The sequence below is a fragment of the Sapajus apella genome, unplaced genomic scaffold (genome assembly GCF_009761245.1).
Source record: "Sapajus apella isolate SASKATOON/1434 unplaced genomic scaffold, GSC_monkey_1.0 scaffold8, whole genome shotgun sequence".
Taxonomy (NCBI): Eukaryota; Metazoa; Chordata; class Mammalia; order Primates; family Cebidae; genus Sapajus; species Sapajus apella.
This window is the reverse complement of record NW_022436948.1, coordinates 31176704-31202839: the sequence shown is the minus strand read 5'-3', so window position 1 is coordinate 31202839 and position 26136 is coordinate 31176704. Positions and strand designations below refer to the sequence as shown.

The following is a 26136-nucleotide window of genomic DNA, read 5'->3' as shown; positions in this document are numbered from 1 at the left end:
ACTTTGTAGCTTTTAATTTAAAGTGAGAGACATCTGACTTTTTGCTTGAACACCTGGAGGCCATTGTAGAGATACTGATTGGCCTAATTCCAAAACTTCTGTGTCTCAAGGAATGGGGAGGTTCAGGGAGTGAGAGACAGACAGGGAATTGCCAGTGGGCAAAGAAGTCAGAGCACACACATGTATCAATCAGATTTGCCATCTTATATAGGCACAGTTTGTAGTAACCCCCCAAATTATAGTAATTTCAAAGATCACTGATCATAGACCACCATAACAGATGTAATAATAATGAAATTGTTTGAAATATTGTGAGAATTACCAAAATGTGACACGGAGACACAAAGTGAGCACATGACATTAGTAAAATGGCACCAATAGACTTGCTTGACCCAGGGTGGCCATAAACCTTCAATTTGTAAAAAACTTGGTAGCTGCAAAGTACAATAAAACAAGGTATGCATGTAATCATTTGTTTCTCTGAACGTGACATACGTTTTCATTCTACCATGGAATTTCAAATGGCTCTAAAATTCCCTGAATGATTATAAAAATAAATGTGTTCAAAATGAAAATAATGGCTCAGATAATATTAAATTATTAACCAATATGAAAAATCAAAACTATGAATAGAAGCTTAAGGCATGAGCCAATGTGGCAACTTCAGTTTTAGAGACAGATTCATTTATAATATGTGTGTAGATATTTAGTTCTTATAGTTATTTCTTTACTCTCAACATCAACAACACTGTAACTTCCAATCGATGTGTCTGCAAAAGGATCTTGACTTTGTAATTGCTTACTCAAGTAAAAATCAATATAGGAATTAATGTCCAAGCCAGTTGTAACAAGCTGGCCAGAGCCATCTCAGTTGGTAGAAGATTTAAAGTTGGTTATCCCTTATTTTTGACCAGAAAGAAATCTAGAATAACCACTGATTTGTGAGATATCATGAACTAGTGTAAGGTCTCAAAGGTTTTCCACTTATTATATCAGCTGTAATTCTGAATAGCCACCTGGTTTATGAACCATATAAGTCACATCAACTGGCTCTTTCAGTTCATCAGTTTTGCTTTCTACAAATATGGTTTGCCTTTTCCATAACAATTTCTTCACTTAGAAACATTTGAGAGTCAATCTTCCATAAAATATTGTAAATAGCTAAATGATAGCCAATATCATAAGCATTATGTTTGGAGTGTTCTTAGGAATAGAATAAAATGTAGGCTTTGACCAAAATATCTTATTTTTCAAGTGTATGTATCTGGACATTTTTGCTGACAGGTGAAACCATAAGATCTTTAAAATGATTAATAATTACCTTTTATTCTTTTAAAGAAATATGGAGGTACAGAGAATCGAAGACCTTGCCCATCTAAAGAAGAATTTCTCATCACTGCTACCCTTGAACCTGACTTCTCCCTTTAGTTTCATAGCAGTAAATCTCTGCAGCATCGGTAGGTGCAGCCCTTAACGACTCAATGTCCCTGCAGCCAATGTTTGTCTGTTCTATTTATTCCCATTCCTGACATGTCACTGAATCAGGCCATACCATGAACAGATATTAAAAAATACTGCCTTTCTATTAATTTTAAATGACCTTTTAATCTACATGTAAATTTGAATTGTATGAAAGCACATCAAATTTCACCAGCAGATAAAGAAGGGGATCAAGAGAGGCCACAGACCATTGCACTTATATCTCAGAAGCCAGCATTAGGGGAGAAAACAAAAATAAAAATCCTCACAAATAGAGGAGAGTAAGAAAGAATTTTCAATTTAAGACATCAAAGAATAGGGATTAAATTCACGCTCAGAGGTTCATGAAATAACTCAAACTCGCTAGCTGTCAATTGTGACGAATAAGCCGCTGGAGAAAACATCAGATTATGCAGAATCCTTCATCCTTTTCAACTCTCACTATGAATGTAGGTGCTTCAGTTAAGATTCAAAGTGCATATGTGCAAACAAAAATGATAATTTTAGCATTCTTCAGCACTTTGAAAGGTAGTTAATTTAACCTTAGTGAGTGAATAATTAAAGTCATCGGAATGTCCTCATGCGATTAGCTAACTGAAAACTCATCTCTGATAATATTAAGAGTGGTATCACCTCCTCCTAGAGGAAAACAAAATTATTAATGTCTAGTAGAACGAATCATGTCAGCATAAAATCTAAATAAAGATATAGAGATTATATTTTAATATGCAGTGAGTGTAATAACATTTATTTAAAATAATGCACCATTCTATTTTTAAGAATTAAGAACTTTGTCTCTGAAGTTCTTCTTTAGGAAAAATAACTGGTATTCAATCAGGGAGAATTAGAAACTACTAAGAAAATATGACCGGAATTCAAAGTGAAAAGATAAGCACACACAGAGATGATTTAACAAATCAGCAAGCTCCGCATGATTAAGGTGTATCTAGAAATAAAAATCGTTGTTGTCATAAGAGAAATTGAATAAAGATATCGTACCATCAGTAACCTCCAGCTGAGCTTTTGCTAAAATGCTTCCTGCCACAGTTAAGGCCTGGCAGATGTAGTAACCTGCGTCGGAACGTTGAATGTTGGTGATTGTGAGGTCTCCTGTTGGTGAAACTGAGCATCTACTGTTGGGCTGCTGGGGCTGGTTTGGGAAAAGTAGGTTCTGTGGAAGCAAACACAATCTCATCAGTATTCTTTTTACTTTAAAAAAATGTTAATAAAAGCTACTACAATTAGCGAATATAACGGGAAGAAAAAAATATATAGATTAAAAAATATATGGCACAGAAATGTTTAATGCCACACAGTGGGTTTCACTGATTGATAAACTTTTTCCAATTCATGGTGAAATAATACACTCTAAAAAGTCAATATCTGCTAGCTGAAAGAATAGTCATTTCTGTTTTTAAAGAATAGGGATCTTTATCCCAGCCTGATTTTCTGCTAGTTACTTAATATCTTTGAAACTGGTTTTTTCACCTGGAAAATGGGCAAAACAGCTCTTATCTGACTCAACTACGAAGGCCTTATGAAGATCTGGCCATAACATTAATTGTGTATGGGTTCTATAAACAGCACAGCTCTGAAGAATGCAAACATAATCGCCGTTAATCATTTGAATACTTGATGGACTCAGTTGAATTTCTACCAAAGTTGTTCAAAAGTGTGTGACAGAGAGCTGACTCTACTGCTATAAAGTTTTTGCAGCTTTGAATGGAGCTATGAACAAATGCTACATTCTAAGCAAGAATAAACAAATTACTGTAGATAAGAAGAAAATGTAGAATTTTTCTAAAAGTGTATACCTTAAACAATTTCATAGTATTACTTTCTTTTAAAAACAATATTACTTTAGTTTACTTTATATCTCTTATTAAAAACATATCGCCTAATCATGAATTGTAAAAGTTCTGCTATGAGAGGAGTAACATTAATTTGGATGAACTATGTTGCTTTACTGTTGTTCAATTAAGAAAAACATTTGAGTATAATAAATTATGTTGAGGCATGTTTCCAAGTTGGATTATAAATAAGAAGATATCAATTTTTATGTTGTATTTACTTACAAAAAAGGACATAATAACCCTCTGGGATCTGTTTCTCCATATAGTAATTAATTTTCCAGGTTTGTAATTAAACAGTTTCAATACGTTGCAATCAGGAGGTAATAACATTCAATTAAAGGCACAGGACACATTTTCACCTTAAAATGTTTTTACCCTTGAAGTAATACCAATGGAAGAGGATAAAATAGGGTATTAACACTTTTCAATTATGCTAAATGACTTTAATCCAGCAAATGATGTCCCACTTTAATTAGAAGCTCTTCTCTTTATTGCAACATGATGGATGTCCACTTTATTAGATTCAAGTGTGACACTATAAGCCCACTTTACATAAACATTACCATGTTATTAAACTCCTTCTAAAAGAAGTGATGTTTGGTAGCATGTCAGAAATGTAATTTCAATATGCCATTGACCTCATAAATGTGTACTACTGTATAAGGCTAGACATTTTCATGCACATGAAACATAATTTGAGAATCAGCTGATTCTACTGTAGATTCCAAATGTATTACCAAAATAAAGCAGCTAAAAGAGAGAAAATAAATTTTGAAGTCATTTGGAAATGATACAATAACTCAAAGTGCACGCTTTCCTACAATTAGCCATTAGAATACTACTTTACATAGCGCTAATACATCAGATGGGCCTTATTCTCTATGGGATCTCTTCCTCTACGATGTGCCATCAGTCCACCTTCTAAATGATTCTTGACATGGAAAATGGCATTATATGAAGGTTAACCCATCATCTTTATCCCCTGCTTGCATGACATAGGCAAAAGAAAATGGATTACAAGAAAAACTGGGAACTTCACAGCTCCTCCTGCCTTGGAGAGTTCCTGGGTATCCTATTAGAGCTAATTGGCATTATCAGCATATACTGAGGAATATGGACCATTAAGTCCAGGCTTTTAACTGTTTCTAGTGATGGATGGTCATAGATCACTGTAAAAACTGGATACTAGAGATAGTAAGACCGATTTATTTTTTCCCAGTATTCCAATTCATGATTTGAAAATTTATAATTTGCTCAAGCACTTATCTCTTGTTATCATTCACAGTATTTTTTTCTCTCTCTCCCTCTTTCTTCCACCCCATCCCTCTGTACCTCTACCTCTGTCTCTGTGATAGGCGAGAGATAGATGAGGAAAAGAAAACTAGACATAGGATTTTGTGTAATCTTTAACATTAACGTATCTGAAATTATATGCTATTTTATTAAATGCAAAAAAAAGGAATACTTAAATGTTGTTATTTATTTTGAAACCATTAAAAAAACAATGTAGCATATTTGAATACCATGTTTATTAAACTACAAGGCCAATACACATTTTATACACTACCTTGTAATTCAACTTGGAGCCACTTTAGGGGATGTGATTTACATGTGATACGGTCTTATCTATATACTAAAAAGGCACGTTATAATAAGGTTTCACTCTATACACGGATATCAAGTGTAAATATGCAATGATGAAATTGCTTTACATCATACTTACTATCAGTGATACAACATCTTGCTTAACCTTCTTAATGTGTAAAGCAATTTTATATGTAAACTGACAGATTCATTTAAACTTTACTTGTGTGAAGTAAAATGTATTAGCTCTGTATTTTAGATTAAGAAAATGAGCTTCAGCAAACATAAATACCACACAAAAGTTGTACAATTTATAAGGTGGAAACTGGATTTTGAATTCTCTCCTTTTTCTGTACATGTATGTATGTGCATTTATATGTCAATGTGTGTATCTATGTGTGTCTATGTGTCTATGTGTGTGTCTATGTATGTGTATGTGTGTGTGTTTCTATGTGTGTGCATGTATGTGTATGTGTGTCTATGTGTATGTGTGTGGTGTGTGCATGTGTGTGTCTGTGTGGTATGTCTGTGTATATGTGTTTGCCTGTCTGTCTCTGCATGTGGGTGTATATGTATATGTGTCTATGTGTGTGTGTGTCTGTGTTTAACTGTCATGTTGCCTTACACTCACTTTAGAGTCTGGGACACTAACATCTGAAAAGAATTTAAAAGCAAAGAGTCAAAGAACTCTATGTGTAGAAACCTATTTTCTAATTACTAAATTATAAAGAAGATTTGAGAGTTAAGGCCTGGAACAGCTCTGATGTGAGATAAGGCGGTGGCCATTACCTTTCCTTACATTCCCATCACTACATTTACATTCCACAAATCCCAAGAGGAGATTTGAGAAGAGTTGAGTAAAGAATAAAACAAGGAGAGTTGAGCAAAGAATAAAAGGCCATTTGTCCATCCAGACTGAGCTGTTAGACCTGCTAGCTGGGAGCTGGTACAGGAACTTATAGAAACCCACAACAATTGGAGATAACGGCTGAGCAGAACTCTGAAGGCTTCCTTGCACACATACATGTTGCAGATAAACATATATAAGCTTTAATCAACAGATTCTTCAAATGCAACTTACATTTCCCATCTCTGGCCAAGGTTTTAGATTTCCAGAGATGTTTAATAATGATTTCCATTATCCCCCCCCCAATTTTTCTGGAACATGTAGTAATAACAGAAAGTGATAAGGAAGACCACCAGTAGGTCTCTTCCTCAGAATACGCCTAGTAGTGCATGTTTCTAGAAAGTTTAGAAGGAAAATACCTCCAGGTCCCGTAGGAATGCACAGATAAATTCTTAGGCATGCAACACAATTTTTGATCTAGTTTAAGCTGGAAATTTCACTCATTGCCTATGAACCTATAGGCTAAGCACTTGTCCAAGTTTGGACCAAGTTCTAAATGAGAAAATTAGTGTAACCAGTTGATTTTTCATAGCGACTCTGAGAGTCTATGTTTCCCAGAGTGGGAGCTGGACAGGACAAACCAGAGCAGAGCAAAGACAAGACAGCTACGGGTTCCTTCTAATGTACTATGTATTATTTACTGTCTAACCCCACTATGGACGAATCCAGGAAGAACAGAGGAGAAAAGATTTATCCTACTCTTAAATGGAAGCATGCTTTAATTGAGGATAAGAAAAGTCATTTATGCTGCATATCTAAGAGAGAGGATTGAAATTAATTCTGGGCCAATTAAAAAAATATTTTCCATGTCACAGAGACTGCATATGTCCTGACTTTATCATACCAGATAACTCAATGCAAGAAAACAAAAGTAGCTTTATATTCACAGATTTTAAATAGCCACAGAGGTTTTCGTTGGGTTTTCAAAAGTAATTTTGTTACACTTCGTTATTGCTATTCTATGTGAGACAGAATTTTGAAAAAAAATTAGTACTAGCAAATAAAGAATGCTATTACTAGAACATCTGACTCCTACTTATTTTTAAACTCATCAGTCTCTTTTTCAGAAATAAAATAAATTCAAACATTGAGAACAAGAGAAGCTAGGCAAGCTTTGAGGAGCAGCAGAGACAGGGGAAGTTCAGAGATTTCAGAAAAGCAGTGAAGCCTCACACTCACCTGGCTGCCTTCTTTCTGCCAAAAAACAGCTGGCTGTGGGTTTCCTTTAGTTTCACAGGGAAATGTCACTGTTCGACCTTGAGCAACAATCTGATCTCTTGGCCGAACCACAAACTGTGGGGGAGCTATAATTTAAAAGAAAAGAAAGTGTGTAAATATCAACCATTGACAAAGAAAAATATATCAAGGAGAAAATATAGTACTATGTTGATTGTTCAGTGCCAGAGAGAGACTACAGTTTTTATTTACCTTTATACACTTCTCTAAACACAAAAAGAAAGACATTATATTCAATCAAATGTGAGGAAAGAAGCAACTTTTTAGCAGACATATTTTAAATGTTGTACATTGTAATCCTTAGGCCTACATATACTTGCATAGGAAATTAATTTTTTTATGATTTTAACATTTTAAAGGAAAAACATGGATGCTTAATTTGGTTCTGCTTTATAAATAGATAAAGATGAAAAAGAATCACTCTCTCACTCGACCACCTCCTTCCTCTAAAGTCAATCTATTGACAAACATTGGTTGTTTTTGTAGTAACTACAAGAATTATATAAGGCACAGGGATACCAGAGGGTATAAAACATGATGTCTATTCTTAAAATACTTATATTCTAGTATCCAAGAGTTGAAAGATTAAAGACATTGAAGAAGAGATGGAAATTACATACAAGGATAATAAGCAATGTAAATAAATGTATTAAAATGGTTGACTCAATCTAAGTTATGTCATTTAGATAGATAAACATTAGTCAGGTAATTACTATGTTCCCTTACTGAGCACTAAACATACAGAGATGGAACGCTTTTATTCTGCAGCCATCAAGATGCTTGTAGTCTAATGGAAATGAAAAACACAATGACAATGACAAAAGTGAAAACAAAATTAAATAAACACTTATCTAAGACTACTGTAAATGCAATGGTAGAGGTAATCTTAGAGCACAATGGAGGAGAATTTAAGTTTTTGTATATATAATAAATTTAGTAAGACTTAGGAAAAAAACCCCTTTGTGTCGTGAAACCTATGGAAGGCCCTGTATAGAAAATAGGCATTATGGGAGCTTTGAGGTAAATGGAAAAATGAACACATTCCAAACAAGGAGATTACAGAGCAAAGTATAAGAAGCAAGAAAAAACTTAGGAAACAGTGTGTCATTTGGCAGGATGGAGGGTCCAAGTTATGTAAACACTTGTGTCTACAAAGCAGGGTTTAAGAAGTCAAACTGAGGATTTTATTCTGACTTTTTCTAAGCTGAAAGTGACAGATGCAAAGGATAATTTTTGGCAGCTTTTACCCTCTAATGAATGTAGCACGGATTGGAGGGAAAGGCACTTGGTCTATAAAACAAGGAGTCTGCTGGAAGTAGCAAAATGGTACAGATGAAGCTAATGAGATCAAGACGTAAGTAATTCCTTTATTATACTCCAAAATAAAGCAATAGGGGTAAAAATCCTAAGAAAGCTCAGATTTAAATGGTGGTCTAATCATAATGAGAGAGAATAAAGTGAAAGACAGTAAGTGGTATCGTTGGAAGTTTTCACAAGGGCATCTCCCTACCAAAATGCATTTTTGTTGAGCAGAAAACACTGTGTATTCCATGGCTTTTCTAATAATTGATTTTTACTTTAACTAGCTGCTTAGGCTGGAAATCTGAGACCAAGAAAACACTTTAAAATCAACTCTAATTTTTAGGACTCAGTGATACTCTAAAGCCCTCTAACAATAAGTGATGTCTGGTAAAAACTGTCACCTGGAATCATTTCCGTCCTTCAGGAGAAAAGAAGCGTAGGTCCAAGAATGAGGTAAATGTACAGCAGCCCCAAACAGGCAACCGATTCCTCATCCTTACAAGAATGCTAGCGTAGAAAAAGCAGCAGCGTTTTTCCGAACAATTCACTGGGATTTGTATAGACTTATTTTTTATGTTCTATTATGCTGCCTCCGAGTTCAACACAACTAACACATACCCCAGGGACAAACTGGATAAATCTACTAAGTGAAATGTTCTTCTATAACCATAGATAACAGAAGACTCATTCCAGCAGTATGGAGAACCCAGATTTATGAATCTGTGTGGACACAGCATGGTATATGTTGCCTTGTATTTTCAGAAGATTACTTGCTTTTTACAATCTTCTTGTTTGTACAATTCTATACAATTCTCCTGAATCAGCAGATACAGTGATTTTTGTTTCTAATGTTTTCTAATAAAATGATAGTTTAAATCAATGTTACAAAATTACTTTAGAAAAACTCTTAAAACACTGCAGTGACCATTTTTCAGTAGAAATGTGAAACCAGGTATTTGTACCAAAAAAAGTCTTAAGGTTTGTTTCTATCATCTGGAATACTGTAGAAAAATTATCTTTGTTATGAAAAAATTAGGAATGAGTATATGGTATCTCTTTGTAATCCTATAAAGAAAAGTAATAGTGTCAATATGGACACTTGCTAAGTGAGAGGTATTAAATAATCTACCATGTATCTAAAATTATTTAAAATTCAAAACTCAATTCAGTCAAAATCAATCATTTACAAGACTTGAATAAAAATCACCTATTTAGCTTATTAGTTAATTTATACTGCTTTTGACCAGAAAGAATTTAAACTACTTCACAAAAGTCGTTAGTAAAACCTCAGAGTCCTGGATACTCTATCTAGTCCTTCCTTGCAAATTTTAAAAATAAATGGAAATACACAGGATTGAAATTATGAAATAAAATCAATGAAATATAAACATATATTTATGTATTTTATACTTTTAAGCACATTATTCTTCATCAATCTGTCCAGTAAAATTACCAGTCTATATAAGTAAAATTACCATCTGTACTTTAGAAGTACAGACTTCCATGAATTTAATTTTGAAACTTTTGAAAATTGTTTTTGTAGATGAGTGATATCGCAAAATGCTTCTGGCACCCAGATACTACAATTTTAACCCAGTTGCTAAAACACAGTCCCCAAAATAAGGACTGGCAAATGACCACATCTATGCATCCACTTTTCTGAAAAGACACAATTCATCCATTTAGTCACTCAAAATGTATTGATCAACCAGTAATAATGATACATTCTGCTTGGTACAGGAGATGGGAAGCCAAATAAAATTGCTCTTGCCCTATGGCAGAGGCTTCCAAGTAAACTTATAAATAAATATACAAATATAGCAAAATGCAATTTTTAAGTGAAAACAGAAAAAATGCAGAAGGCATTGGGGGAGAAAGAGTAGAACAGAACCAATCAGGCCACGTTGTGAGGGAAAAAAGAGAAAAGGTGCCACAACATGGCTACACTAGAGCTGTACTTTGTAGGACAAGAAAGAGTTGACTAGGTGAAGAGTGGTAAGGTCACTTGGGACAAAGAGAAGCAGCACATAAGGCAGAGACCCAATGAACTGGATTTTTAAGGGTGTGTGAAAGATTCTGATAACAAAAGAAATATGGGACCTAGAGGTGATATAGATAGGGCCGGATGATCTCTGCTAAAGCAGTATCACATTTTGTCTTTATGAAGAGCTGTTCAAAGACATTTTTCTAAGAAAGATGTAATCAGATTTATATTTTGGAAAGGGTGCTTTGGAAGCAGTGTAGATGCGGATTGGAGAAAGAGTAAAGTCAAAGAGCTGGGAAATGTTTGCAAGTTGGGGCAGAAAATCCAGTTGAGAATTTGTATTTATAGGAGAACCTATAGATAACATTTCATCAGGACTTTTACAGGACAAAGAAATTCTGCAAAATCACAGCATGATATTTACCACTGATGGTATAATCTACAAAGGCCAGGAAATTCTAATTTCTAGAGCTTTTATCTAATTCTGGATTGTATGAAAGACCACTAAGAAAAAACTCTCAGCATCTATGTTATTTATCCTATAAAATATATTTTCAAGTGATGTTTGCTTATATTGTACATTTACTCCAAGTTGTAAATGTGCTGTATTTCAAATGCATCCAATAGATTATTATCACCAGAACTTATGCCACATGGATCTTGCTGGAACTAAAATCATCTTATCATTTTTTTAATTAAAAAAATTAAAATATAGAAACATTTATTAAAGCAAAAAATTTGAAGAGTATTCAATCCTGTGAAAATATACATCCTTTCCTACAATCACCTGAAGGTGGAACAAAGAAACGAATTGCATCAATCACTTTTACTTTTGTAGACTCTCTCTCTGCCCAAGATCTATATTGCAATCTTTTGTGAAAGGATGTCAGTTGAAGGAATTTACTTTTGAGGTTTTAAATGAAAAATTGCATCAATAATTCTTCCGATAATACTCCACAGTTTCAGTATCTCTGCCAGGTGGCACTGAAAATGGTCTGAAAAGACAGTAGTTGGCTGATGGCACCAATGGGAGGGAGTAGACAGAGGCGGCGTTTTATCAACACAGCACAATAGCACCAAGTGTGCTATACATAAAATAGATTTTCTATAATGACTCCCACTAAATATAAAAAAACACACAATTAGGTCCTCAAGATGACAATTCCAAACACACATTTAAACCCAATGTGAATTAAAGAGATTGAGTCTAAGCTCCGGAAGAATATGCCTGTTATAAAAATGGCAATTCTTCTATATGTCTCTAAGAAGACTATAAAATATATATTCATATTCTGTCTAAAACCTGAAAGCATTGGAAAAATATTTTGTAACTATGATGTAATATCCTATTTGCTTAATCTGTGAGCTGATTATACCTGATTGCTTCAGCTGTAACTAGAAATGAGATGAAGCAAACAGAATGGTACAATTCAGTGTTTAATCAACACAAGTTAAAAAACAATGACTCTATAAGAAAAGTATGTTTTATGATTTCCAGAGAAGTAGACCCAAATATAAAAAGGTCAATTAAGATTACAGGTCTGGGACAGTTCACTTGAAACAGTGTTTTGAGAATTTAAATACAATGCACAGTAAATTAGATTTGATTTCTGCTAAATTATGCTTTGATACTGCATTCAGCCCAAGCTGGCTTCAATCAAAGTCACGCGACAGCTCTGCTATGCTAATGCCTGCTGGTGAGAGTGAGTGGGCGATATGGAAATCAGAGGGCTGAACATGAGTGGGAAGCACAGGCCGTGCACGAGGTGGGGTTTGAGATGGGAGGATGAGGACCCTAAAGGTTAATCACTTCATGTTCAGAGTTGTTTCAACAGGAAAATGTGACTTCCTATGGCAGGCATTAGCATGAAGACAGTCATGCCACAGCTAGGAACATTCATATGTGACACAGGGTGAATACAGGCACGCCCAGCCACTCTTTTTCCTTGGATATAATTTTATGCCTGAATGAATAAACTTTAAATTCTGTAATAACCATTTTGAATTTTTTGACAAATTCAAGTAGAATTTTTTTGCTATATCATATATTTGCTTGTTAAATACTAACGTATTATATAAGCATATTTAAGAAGCATCTCTTCCTTCATTTGCTTGAGTTAAAAATTCACTTAGTCACAAACTGTTTAGTACAATGGCAATAATTAACATTAATTGAGTGTTTATGATATGCCACAGTTTGTGTTAAACCCTCCACAAGTGTTATCTCAATTCATATTTGAAAAGCCTATGTTTCAACTACTATTATAATGATGTAAAACCAGTAAACTGAATCTTATGAAGGGCGTAAGTAACACAGCTTTTTATTTTATTTTGTTATTTTAAGTTCCAGGGTGCATGTGTAGGATGTGCAGGTTGTTATATAGGTAAGTGTGTGCTATGGTGATTAGCTGCACCTATCAACCTCTCACCTAGGTATTAAGTGTAGCATGCATTAGCTATCTGATGCTCTCCTTCCCCCTGCACAAACCCCCTCAACTGGCCCCAGTGTGTGTTGTTCCCCTCCCTGTGCCTATGTGTTCACATTGTTCAGCTTCCACTTATAAGTGAGACCATGTGAGAAACACAGATTTCTGAAAGTTAAGTTAGATTGGAGGACAGGTTTGACTTCTGGTTTATTCCAATGCCACAGTAGGAACTCTTAAACACTGAGGTGCCAGATGAATATGGTTCCTTTAGAACCAAGATCTGATTAACTAAAAACTTGTCATGTCTAATACCAAGTAGAATGATAGAATTTCAATGCTATAACTTCCAATATGATGTAAAGATTTGACAAATCATAACATTACGTTTTCCTTGAATAATTGTTTTTACTATCATGGGAGCATAAAATCCATTCTTTTTCTATACTACCTAAAAGTATAACCTTTATTAAGCACACTTTCTTCAAGTTACTCTTTATTCATAAACGTATAGTGCTTTTCATTTCACCGCAGTGAAAACCTGCAATGCTTATCATAGCAATGCTTACAAATTATTCTTCTCAGTGTAGTATTTTGGCTTCCATCAGCTGACCCAAGATTTTCCCATCCCAACACTCATTTGTCCCCAGACTAGCTCTAGCATTTAAGCAGAGCAGTCTACTTTCAATCACTGGCATTTGCTTGGTCCTGTGGTTAACCCACCCTGATATCAATTATCCTTTGGTCCTCTTTGTCAACAACGATTAACCTGAACAATCCCTGACCTTGTGCTTGTCTTGTGTCCTTTCCAATTTAAGATACTTGCTCTTGCTTGCATTGCCTTGCTTCTCTATTTTTCCCCCAGCCTATGTGTCTGACTTTCTCAGTTCAGTTTGAAGTTTTTACTGGTATGGGGTCGGTCTACTATTTAGCAAATAAATGATGTATTTATTTCACCTATAAAAGCCCCAAACAATGAACAATGAATGAATTCCTGGGAATAGTACATTTTTTAAAAAATAGAATCCTTCATCTAAAGCAAATACTCAATATTTTTTTCCATCTCATTATATCTAAGGAATAATATACCTATATTATTATACTTACTCCATTATACCTGTATACATACCCACCAGTGAGAGTGACTTACTACTGCAGTAGTAAATATGGTGTTTGAAAAAAAAATGTGGTTTGAAAAGAAAACTAATCGATTCTGCTATATGTTGTTTCAAATATGTTGTTTGAATACAAATCTAACTGATGCATATATGCGCTTTTGTAGAGGGTGCTGCTACACCAAGTTGAAAATTTATGTCCCAAAGACTATAAATGAGTAGCCAACATTCCAGAGTAAAAAAGCCCTATAGAAAAATAAAGGCATTGTATAACAATAGGTTTTAAAAGTTCCTGCAAAAATTTGTTAACAGGCTTGTCTCTACCAACAAGAAACAAATAATGAGAAATCATTTCTTCACAATGCAATATAGACCGTAGTAAGAAATAAGTGTTTACTCAATTTATACTCAACTCAGGTTGGGTTCTAACTGATACATGATTGTTTCTTCAACTTATTTAATTTAATTTTATTTTTACTATGTAACATTTCGCTTGATTTCAAAAGACTTTCTGTTAATATTGGAAATGCATACACACTGTCATGGAAATATTGTATTTGAAGCTTATTAACACATAATTCATCTCAGAGGAAGCAATGCATTTATAATAAAAATATAAATTAGAAATATAAGATTTAAAACAACCCCTTTTATAAAGACCATTTAATCACATTTTACTCATTTGTCACTGTTTCCAGGGAATATAAATGATCAAATTGCTAAATTACCTCTCTTTCTGTTTTGTTTTTTACGGAGTCTGTGGCAATAAATCTTTTAGATGAGTGATACACTTTCTTTCCCATCAGTTACTTACTTGTAGCTAATAATAAAAATCTGATTCCATAGTAAAATGCCAATGTCTATACCTGATATGGTTTGGCTGTGTCCCAACCCAAATCTCATCTTGAATTGTAGCTCCCATAATTCCGAGGAGCTATAGTTGGGAGTAGCAGGAGGGACCCAGTGGGAGATGATTGAATCATGGGGGCAGGTCTTTCCCCCGCTGTTCTTGTGATAGTGAATACGAGATCGGGTGGTTTTATAAAGGTGCGTTCCCCTGCACAAGAGCTCTCTTGCCTGCCATCATTTAAGGTGTTTCTTGCTCTTCTGCTATGATTGTGAGGCCTCCCTAGCCATGTGGAGCTATGAGTCAAATAAACATCTTTTCTTTATAAATTACCCAGTCTTAGATATGTCTTTATTAGCATCACGAGAACAGACTAATACCTTTTCTTTCAACAATAATCATATATATGTATATATGCTTTTTCAGTGTTAAAATGAAAAGTACTAAATGATTTACTGCTTTCAAAAATATGAAAAAATAAATAATCAAACAGAATGGAATGACTACTGTGAATTATAATCCTTAGATTCTTCATCCATTTAGACTTCATATTCTACTCTACATCCATGAAAGGCCTCACATTACATATAAATTACATTCATTCCCTGTATGAGTAAAACATGTTACTGTTACACAGTTATTACTCTTTACAGTTTGGAAACAGTCTTGGAACTTGTTGATTGTGAGATTAATTTTGGAGGTTTCATTAAAATCAGAATCCTCCCCCACCAAAATAATTCTCAATTATTCAGAATCTGATTACTTGAAATAGGCAGTGAAGTCAGCCAAAAATTACATAGTATGATTACAAAATGAAAGAAGTGGCCTACTCAATTGCCATGTGTTGCAACTGTAAAGCATTCCAAAGCGGGCCAATGACACTGAATTTATCTTGGTCAGTGTGATACACACCCCCTAAAAACATGTATATGTTTTGTGAAAGTGGTTCAAACCATTTTCTTTCATTTAGAGTCACATATAATGTGCTCCTGCCTAAAATGGAAAAGTGTAAATATCAAAATGAAATAATTTGACAATAATATAGAACAGAAAGAATGCTTCTGAAAAGAATTAACTCATTTAGTTCAAAATGTCTTGCATTTTGGATCTCATAAGCAAGCAAATAAAAACAATGTTATAATGAACAGCTACAAGCACATAACCATTTTTACTTGGGTCAGTGCCTTAACATATTTGTTTTTGTTTTTGAAGGCAAAATATTACTGGAAAATACCAGAGTAATAAATTTGTACAAAAATGAATTCAGATGTTGCATGGTAATTTAATTCATAATACTATTCAATTATTTTTTAAAACAACATTAGTGATTTTATTTTGTGTCAGAGAGTATCAAGATCTCTGTCCTCTGGAAGTCACCTCCTACCAGAAGAGACAGGCGCGGAAACAATCAATCATGTTACAACACACGTTACAATTGTGTTGGGACATGTTACAATACAATGAGAGTTGTAATATAGTATATACTAAGCAAAAGAGCAGCTTGACTCAATTGGCCTTTTACAGGTGGAGAAAGGAGAGAGAGAAAGAAAAAGAGGAAAGAGATGGAGGGCAGAAGGAGAAGAAAGGAAGGAGAGAGAAAAGAAGAAAAGAAGACAGAGGGAGAAAGAGAGAAAAAAATTAATGTGTTCCTTTAGATTAAGTTGGTAAGGAAGGAAGGATGGGACAGTGTACCTCCCAGAGGAGAAAACTCAGGCAGTATGTTAGACATAGGAGTTTCTCAGACTGCTCCAAGGCACCATTCCCTCCCGTGGCTTCTTTGTCACCTTTGGAAATCTGGGTGGGTGTGCTCCTTTAGTCAGCTTGGGTATCCGAAGGCCTCAGGCAAGTAATATAGTTGGACTATGAACTTGCTTATAGTTCAAGTTTGTCAGGCAGAAATTAAACTGAGGGATTATTGGGGTGGAACCATGCATTTTTTTCAAGGAAATGGTCTTTATTGGCTTTAGCAAGTCCACTCTAATCCTATATTCATATTAAATATTTCTACATTGCAATCAACAGTAATAGTTTACTCACACTCTAAATAAGGTGGGTAAATTTGCAGGTAATTTTAAACTTTATTATGTTTCAGATTACTAAAATAGATTTCCTTAATTATAGGTAAGCACAGGAAATCATGTAACTATCGAAATCATTATGTGATTCGCCATGCAAACTTTCATAGAACTTTTAAATTATACATAGGTATAAATTGAGGGTGTCCTAGGAAAATCCATCAAAATAATAAACAAGTTCTGCACTTTTAAATTCTGTCGTCCCATATTATTCTGTCTTTTACCAATGCGTACGTACTTTGCTTTTCTATTTATCTTTAGGACTAAAATACTAAAAATAAAACAATAAAATTTTGTTTTCTTTAAGGGACTGTTAACATGCAATAAAAGCGCTATTAACTTCAAGACTAATTCATTGTTAGAAAAATTAACACATTGTTTGTAAAGAATTGATCTCATTTTTGACCAGCAGAAGAAGTCTAGTTTACAGTGGTGAAAACTTCTTTCAAGATCCTAAATTCCTAAATTGGGAAACTAGACTTCTCATATCTGGGATAGAAGGGGTTGTGAGTGTAGGAGTAAAGAGAGGAAACTGTAGCTTAAAAGCGGCTCTTCCAGTAAATGGTGAGACAAGACATCCATTTTCACTCACTTAACCTGTCAACTTGCCAGAACTGACATGTCAGCACTCCAGCTAAACCACGAGGGCTGATCACATCCCATTATCTCATTTTTTAGAGAAAGATTGCATAAAGATGCCAATCAGAAAAAAAAAAAAGAAAAGAAAAACTTGAAACCAAGGAACAAATGTACTGATGCTGAAGGGTTGCTTAGTTAACGGAATTTTAATATGCAACTGCAATGTTTCTTAATAACATTAATTACACGCTTAGTAAGTCACCATCCTAGCTCATTAGTGCCTTCTTTTTGTTGTATTTTATCTCCTACCAGCAGAATGGGGAATATGTGACTGGCCTGTTACCATTAATGTTGCTTAATCTTTTTATAGCACTATTTAAAACTGCTTGCATAAACATTTTCTAGGCAAGTATTACCTATGTATGCATATGTGTGTATCAATTAACTGCACCAACGTTTGTGTGCCCCCAGCACATGTAAGTGTTATGCTAGACCTAGAGGCAGCAGAAAGATAAATATAACAATGTATTTACTGACAAAGACCTAATAGTTTTGTAGGGGAGATGAAAATAATATCCCTAGTAAATCTGGGAAGCAATACTTGAAATGACTGAGATTTTAAAAGGCATTCAGATACATTTTAAATCAAAATGTAATATAGTTTGCTAGTTTATATATTTTTTATGAATCTAATTATGTACTATTCCCTTGAGTGACATTTAATATGTTTAAGTAAGTACTATAGCAATTCAAATATTATGCATATTTAGGTGTAACATATATATTAAGACATATTTTACAGTATATATATCATATCTCTGTCTACAAAGTCCAGCAACTTATGAACATTCTTCAAATACGTGACTCAAATGTTAATGTAATTTATTCTGAACACAGCCAGTGAAACTTCTTAATATTAAGCTCATAATACTGTTTGGAGCCTGAGTATTTATGTTATTCTGATAGTTAATATTTATGGTACTTTAAGTACTAATTAAAAATACTTAGTATTTATTTTATTCTTATTTAAATAGACTCCAAAAATAATGATTATTCAAACTTTCTGCTGTTTGGGTTAAGATAATTGAGTAAAGGCTTATACTGCTTCACTTTCCTATATTGAATAAAAAAAAATGAATAATAAGAAAAAAACTAACATAGTCCCAACTCACAAATTACAAAGAAGCCCTGTCAAATACAGCAAAGTCTGAAGAAAACTGAGGAGGCACGGTAAACACCAGCATAACTAGCCTTAATCCCTTATCAATGCCAGCTTCACAAAAATTATCTAACATCTTTGTGGCAGCCCATCCCAGGATCTTTTTACGGGAAAAAATGATACATAAAGTCAAGAGTGAGATGTGGGAAATATGAGACATAATTATAGAAAATAAACTAATATTGAGAAGGCACAGAAAGAAGTATTGAAAGAAACAAAAAATAATAAGCCTACTGTAGTTGGCAGAATTCTTTTTTTTTGAGGTGGAGTTTCTCTCTTGTTACCCAGGCTGGAGTTCAATGGCGCGATCTCGGCTCACCGCAATCTCTGTCTCCTGGGTTCAAGAGATTCTCCTGCCTCAGCCTCTCGAGTAGCTGGGACTACAGGCACGCGCCACCATGCCCAGCTAATTTTTTGTATTTTTAGTAGAGATGGGGTTTCACCATGTTGACCAGGATGGTCTCGATCTCTTGACCTTTTCATCCACCCACCTCTGCCTCCCAAAGTGCTAGGATTATAGGCGTGAGCCACTGCGCCCAGCCAGCTGGCAGAATTCTAAGGTTGTTACCATGACCTCAGGCCCTTCCTTGAAATACTTTCATGATTATATTAGGTTACAAAAAAGATTCTGAGATATACTTAAGGTTACTAATCAGTTGACCTTAGGATGGGTTGAGTCCTCAGGTGGGCCTAAATTAATACATTAGCTCTTTAAATCAGGAAATTTTCTCCAGCTAATCTCAGAAGGAGGCCTCAGTGAACTATAAAGCAAAGCCCATGAAGGATTCAGGGCAAACCTGCTGGCTATGAAGGTCGTTGTGGCAGCGATGTGTGAAGGCTGAAAAGTACCATCTTAAAACAGTGAGTCACCCTGACTAGCAGCCAAGGAAAGGGGGACTTCAGTCCTACAACCACAAAGAACCAGGTTCTGCCAAACACCGCAAAGAACTTGGAAGTTGATCTTCTGGAGAGACTCCAGAGAAGATAGCAATATTTGATTTTGGTCTGTGAAACCCTTAGCAGAAAACCCTGTTGAGACTGCCTGCAATTTTGGACCTATGGAATGACATGGTTTTAAATTGCTCAGTGTGTGGTAATGTTTATGCAACGATAGAAAACGGACACAACTGAAAACCATCCTTCTTATGAAGCAGAGAGCATAAAGGAAGATGAAGAGAGGGTTTTATAGGAAAAGGCACACAGCTTATAACTTAAAAAGGGTGGTTCTGAATCACCAGGTTCAGTACAATACTGAGAAGAAAACAGTATGGTTTTCGTAAAATATTAAAAACAACATTCCAAATAGGGATTATTGAATTACCCTGCTACTTCTCATTTTCTCTTCTCCAAATATGCAAACCCTAGTCTTCACAGCTAACTAAAAAATGAATGATCAGATAGGAACCAAAACAGGATCTATGTAAAACAAAATTTAAGAAAAACTTGTATATTAACTACTTATTTAATTCCTGAGAGAAAACGAACATAATTAATTAAAGAGAGATAAAGGACCTATGTCTTCCAAGAATGACTCGAAACACAGAAACAATTTAAAATACATAGTTGGCATAGTCTAAGTGAAATTATATGCAATGAAATCTCTCTTTAACAAGTTAACTACAAAAGGCATACAAAGCTAAAAGACAAGTCAAGATAAATAATTTTATATTAGAACTTAACAAGAAAATAACAAAAAAAAAACAAAAAATTAGAATATATTTTAAAAATAAGACAGGCATAATGATGGCAATTTTAAAAGTTAGAGACATGGTATATTATCAACGAGAAATCAGAAAACATGAAATAAAAATGACCGAAATTATTATAAGGAAGTTTGATAAATTTGAAATTGTGACAAAGGAAAGCCAATATAACTAATGCATTGGAAGAAACGAGGAAGTAAAACACGAAAAAATTCAGAGATAAGACAGAAGAAAATGCTATTGAAATAAAGCAAACTAAAGCATAGATCTGGCAGATTCAAGTGGCTTATTGCATCCTAGAAATATTCATACAGGATGATCATTACCAAGATATAACTCAGCAAAATTACTTGAAAGAAGGGACTACATGCATATTCATATGGTAAAAGAACATCCGAGCCCAGAAAAAAAATATGTATTTTTAAGTTTCAGACTTCACTATAGTACCATTCAATACCAAGACAATAGAACATTTTTACCAAGTTATGAGATGCGGGGGAAAAAAGGTGTGAGAGTAATTTAAGATCTGGCCTTTCCTCCTGTTCAATGGACAGATATTGTCAAGTACACAAGGCTACAACCCGCTCAGCCTGAGAAGTAAGCCGTGCTGGTGTTTCACTTTAGAAATGAACATTAGCTTAAGATATTTTAAACGTTTCACATTATGGAAACTCAGTTGGAATATGGAAGATAAAACAGAATGCCTTTTTTAAACCTACCATTTAATCAAAACATATGGAGCAATGGAAAACGTGATGCTTAATAATAATTAAATGGAACTCTGCATAAAGTAGCTAATTAGTGCCAGGTGCAGGAAACATTAAGAGCTCACAGGAGGGAGATGATTACCTCAGGTCATGGGGTAACAGCTTGTCCAAAGAAAAAAGGGATGCAAGAAATAAAATTCTAGGTCTCCTTCCAAGGTACACTTAGGATATCTTTTGCAAAAAGTGCATCCAAACATGAAAAAGTTAATACACAATACCTGTAAGTTTTCTGATTTAAAAAAACTGTGATTTTGCAATATTAAATTATATACTGTACATTATATTTTCCAAATTTCGAGTTGGGGTGGAAGATGGGGGTATCAAAATATCTGTTACATTATTCTTTAAGTAATGTCAAATTTACAATTCACTCTGAATGAATTTTTCAATCACAAACTTTTTTTTTTTTTTTGACTTCTTGGTGGCCTCAGAATAAAATGCTTTAGAGTAAGCTTTAACAAAACTTTGCTTCAACTCATAAAATAGAACTTTCTAAAATGGTATATTTAATTACTGTGGTTAAGCAGTTGAAACATTAAAAAATATGTCCCTATGGATTTCTGTTTAGAGCAGTGGCTGCTGCTTTTAAAAAAAATAATAATTTTTAAGTGGCGAATTTTGCCAAAAAACTTACATACTTCTCAATACTTATAAATTATTGTGTGGCCAATTATATTTTTCCATCAAAAGGAAACATATTTTTCAGTCACTAAGTTAGAAAATACTTAGAAGTTTCCATCAAGTTGTGCACTGTCAGTTTGTTTTTGGTATTTTAAACAAGTTTACTTGAAGTATTCAGCTTTCAGTTTTCTACTCCAGGCAATCAGCATCCAGCATATGGTATACAAGTTACCAAACGGAGCAGGACAGCTTTATAAGCAAGGCAGCTGGTAGATTTGACAGTTCCTTTCCAAATTACTCATCATGTTTTGAGTTGCTGCTAGGAAAAAAACATGTTGCCCATCTCCAAAATAGATGTTCTTTTTTATTTTTAAGCTCAGGAGAGGCTTCCAATAGAAAAACAAGACAGATGGGTATAGGAAGCAAGATATTTATCCCTATTTAGACCATTTTCTTCTGTCAGTTTCCTCATCAGAAGAGTTTTCCAAATAAACAAATGAATATTTCAGCATTCATAGTTAACTATCCTATGATGTACTTTTGCTTTTAATATAAAGAACGCCTTTGGAATAGTAAAATGTCGAAACTACAGGAAGGGCTTGCAGATTTTTAATTATCAAAGCGATTGTTGCCTAGATTTTGTGGCAACCAGCAAATATGAACATTAGATTAAAGAGCTCTTTTTGACCCATTGGTGACATTCCAGATGAGCAAGTGAAATCTGTAAAGCACTTTTCTCCACTGGCAAGTATATGAATGTCTGCTTTCAGTAATACCTCCCACACTAGAGCATCCTCTAACTTCGCCTAGAGGAAACCTAAAACAGGCCAGAGGTGTTTATTCCAACTGTGATTGCACAGAATTGCGAATTCTTTACTGCAAACGCATCTCGTAAGAGTCATCCATTTGGACAAAATTCTGTTTGGGTGTTTGCAATGATTTCTAAATGGGGCTTTCTAAACAGACCATCAAGAAGTTTCACCCAGTAGGTAATGTCGCAATTGGCTTTGGAATCTCAAAGTATTCCAGAATCTGCAATGATTTCTAATTTTCATTCAAAAGCTTTAGGCAGAAACTATGCTCTGAATTTTCTCTAAATGTTATATGCTTGGTACACATTTTTTCACCTAATTTATATTGGAACTGAAAGCTGGTTTTTCTCCCCTTTCTGTGGTCTTTGCTTTGCAGAACACCATTTATGCTATTGGTAAGAGCTTCAAAGTTGAAAAATATGCCTTTAGATGCATTAACAAATATAAATAATAATAATGTCGTTTTTCTATCATTTTAACATTTAATCATTACTTGACTTATACTTTCTGACTGTATATTATATGTTCAGATATCTATGTTCTTGAACTAAAATTAATGTAAGAAATACAGTCAAAAAAATGAGGCTAATTGCCTTATTATATCTCTTCTTTGGCAATCCAATTAAAACATAACCAACACTCAGTTTTTAAAATTAATAGTAGTTGTCAAGTTTAAAGTATAGTTCTTTATATTTCTGAACATTGTCATAAGTCATTTGAGATAGATTTATGAAATGACAGCCTTCCCCAGAATAAAGTACGATGTGTCAAGAAGCTATTCTTTAGTTCCAGTCCAATGGGAATTTAAGAAATCATTTCAAACAGGAATAAAAAATGGAAATAACTTTTGAAACATCTTGCAGATGACAGATACATCTCAATACACTGTGTATATCACATTTTGAAATCAAGGTACTTTTTTCTATATTTAAAGGTTTTAAATATATTAGAAATTATTAACATACTGTTCTATGTTCTGGAAATCTGTGAGATAACATAAAGCAAGTGGTCATAGTATATTGGCATGAGGTTTCTGTATATAAAATCTGTAATTTAAATGTGACTTTTTCTTTTCATTTGAAAAGTCATTAGCTTCCAAGGGCAACCGCTGCCAATGCAAAACCAACTTGTATTTTTTAATTCCTAATACCACCCTTTCTTTGAGAAATGTTTTCAATCATTCATCTCTTTTCATATCTCCTATAAATACTGTGATGTTTAATATCTTTAAAAAACTTCTAAATAAGGTTACAAAGGTGTTGTATTGCATAGTCTCAATAATTCGGAAAAAGTGTCAGATTGTTTTAAATCTTTCCACTTAATATATTTTATTATGTATATAATCGATAACATTGTTATATATAATTTATATACAAATATTTCCACTTATTTTATTTTATTATATGTAATAACATGCTTTCTTATTTGACACATAAATGAGTGAATTTCTGAACCTGAAAACTAACTCACGGAGGTTGAGGAAAAGAAATCTAACAGAGTGGTCATGTATTCTACCATCAGTTCTTTCTTTGTCTATGGCTGCTGCATCTTATTCTTTCTCATTATTTTCTTAATTTTGTATGTCATTCAGAAGACACATAAAATTATCATTAATAGGAATCCTTACAGATACAAGGAAATAAGGTTTAAAATTTATTACAATATATTCTTGAATTTTCAAACATCAATTGTACAAAGCACAATTGATTTCATCATTATTAAAAAAAAAAAAAAAAAAAAAAAAAGCCCTGAAGTTGTGTTTCGATTAATTGTAAGCCATGGCTTTATTTCCAAAATATTAAAATGTGAAGAAATGCCTCAGAAACTAGGCATACGATGGCTACCAACATTGGCATACAAAATGCCTTTTACATATAAAATCAATCTTAAACTCAACCAACTCCTGCAACAGCTTCGATAAGTCAGTATAATTATCTCTATTTTATAGAGGAGGTCACTGAGCATAAGGGATATTAAATTACTAATCAAAAGGAAGTATTGCTCAGAAACACCAGATTAGAAAGTCAGATTGGGAAACCGAAGTATGTTTACTATATTTGCTAACAATGTAAAAACATACTGCTTAATAACAAAATCCATGTTTGTTTCAGCCAAAGGGGAAAAAAATGTGTGAGTCTGAACCAACATATATTATCAAGTGTCAACAATATCAAGCCAGTATATTAAGAAAGCTTTTGAAACTAGATGGACAATTTATAAAGCCCTCAAAATTGAATAAATTGTTATTAAAGTATCTTTTAGTATATTAAAGAAGCAGTGCACTAAATTCCTTCACTCTTTCATCCATCCATTTGTGCATTCATCGATTCATTTACATGTGACACAATTACCAAGATTGATTTAAACATAGTTATTGGTGGATTAAACTAAACCTTAAAAGAGATGCAGAAAGCTTACTAAATCAATGAATCAAAAAATGTTATCTTCCAAATGTTTGCAAATAATTACCACTTAAATATCTGCAAAAGAAAGCTGTTAATGTTCTTTGATTTCACAAAGCCAAATGAAAAATAAGATATATTAAAACCCCAAGCACTAACTTTTCATGCTAAAGAACACAGCTCCACTCTCCCTCCCCCACTTAGGGTAAGCAGCTACTTGAAGCATTTTACTAAATTTTGTTTAAATAGGCATGCAGGCAATAAATATGCAGCAGCTAAAAATATCCCTAAAATACTGGGACTCTGAGTAACTTAAAAGAAGTGCATAAAGTTGTAGTACTTTTTAATTTAGTTCATAACTTTTTATCTTAACATCAAACATTACTAATAATTGATTATTTTATACATACAAAAAAGGACAGCAATGCTTTATTATTGTATTCTAATGCAATATATTTTTCTCCTGTAAGAAAAGCCAGCAGTTCACAAACATTAATCATTCATTTATTCTCTTACATAAAACTTGTTACCTACTTACTGCTATGTAGCCAAAGTCACTATTTATCAAAATGATAAAAAAACAAACAAACAAAAAAAAAAAACAGGAGCAACTGTTACAGCAGACAGTCTCAAGCACTATTTTAACATGGGTAAAATAAATACATTTCATTCTGTAAAATCTTACTATGCATGAGTTATGATGCACTGTGCAAAGCCATGCTTAGTGGATAGAAGGATGGCTACTTACCAACAGGGCGAGCTGTAGACATTACAATGGTGTGGTGAGAACATAAAAAAGAAATTAAAAAAAAGAAAGAAAAATTATCAGAATGCATGATGTGTAATGTTACATTTAAGTATGGACAATAGAGTGATTTCTAGTCTCATAATTCAAGTATGACCAAGATGCCTGAGTCTGATAAAATTGAGAGTTACAAATTTAATTCTAGGAAAATAATTACTTTGATTCTGAGGACTGACTGTAAGCAATTTGAGAGATATTTTAGGCAAAGTCTTATCATCATCACTTACTATAGTTATTATTTCAAAGATCTTGAGTTAAACAGCCTTGTGTTATTCCAAAGTTAAAAACCTGATGAATATAACTATTCAAGTCACAGACTAACAAATGTCATGTCAATAAAAGAGGGCCTAGCTGTCTGATTTAAATAGCAATTGGATTTTAAGCATGGTTAGTCAGAACCATTACAAGGACTACAGAAAAGCC

General features: G+C 33.8%; 1 protein-coding gene across 15 annotated transcripts in view; it reads right to left on the bottom strand.

Annotated features, from left to right (window-relative positions):
• The window catches only part of ROBO2 (roundabout guidance receptor 2), a 1318500-nt gene that overhangs the window by 98353 nt on the left and 1194011 nt on the right, over positions 1-26136 (bottom strand). For 11 of the 15 annotated variants that reach the window (XM_032276618.1, XM_032276619.1, XM_032276626.1 and 8 more), the window contains exons 7-9: positions 25657-25668; positions 7003-7127; positions 2479-2650 (exon numbers count right to left, since the gene is read on the bottom strand). In XM_032276618.1, coding sequence (XP_032132509.1) covers positions 2479-2650; positions 7003-7127; positions 25657-25668 — 309 coding nt within the window. The remainder of the gene's footprint in view (positions 1-2478; positions 2651-7002; positions 7128-25656; positions 25669-26136) is intronic. The other 4 variants (XM_032276621.1, XM_032276625.1, XM_032276632.1 and 1 more) reach the window with 1 other exon arrangement.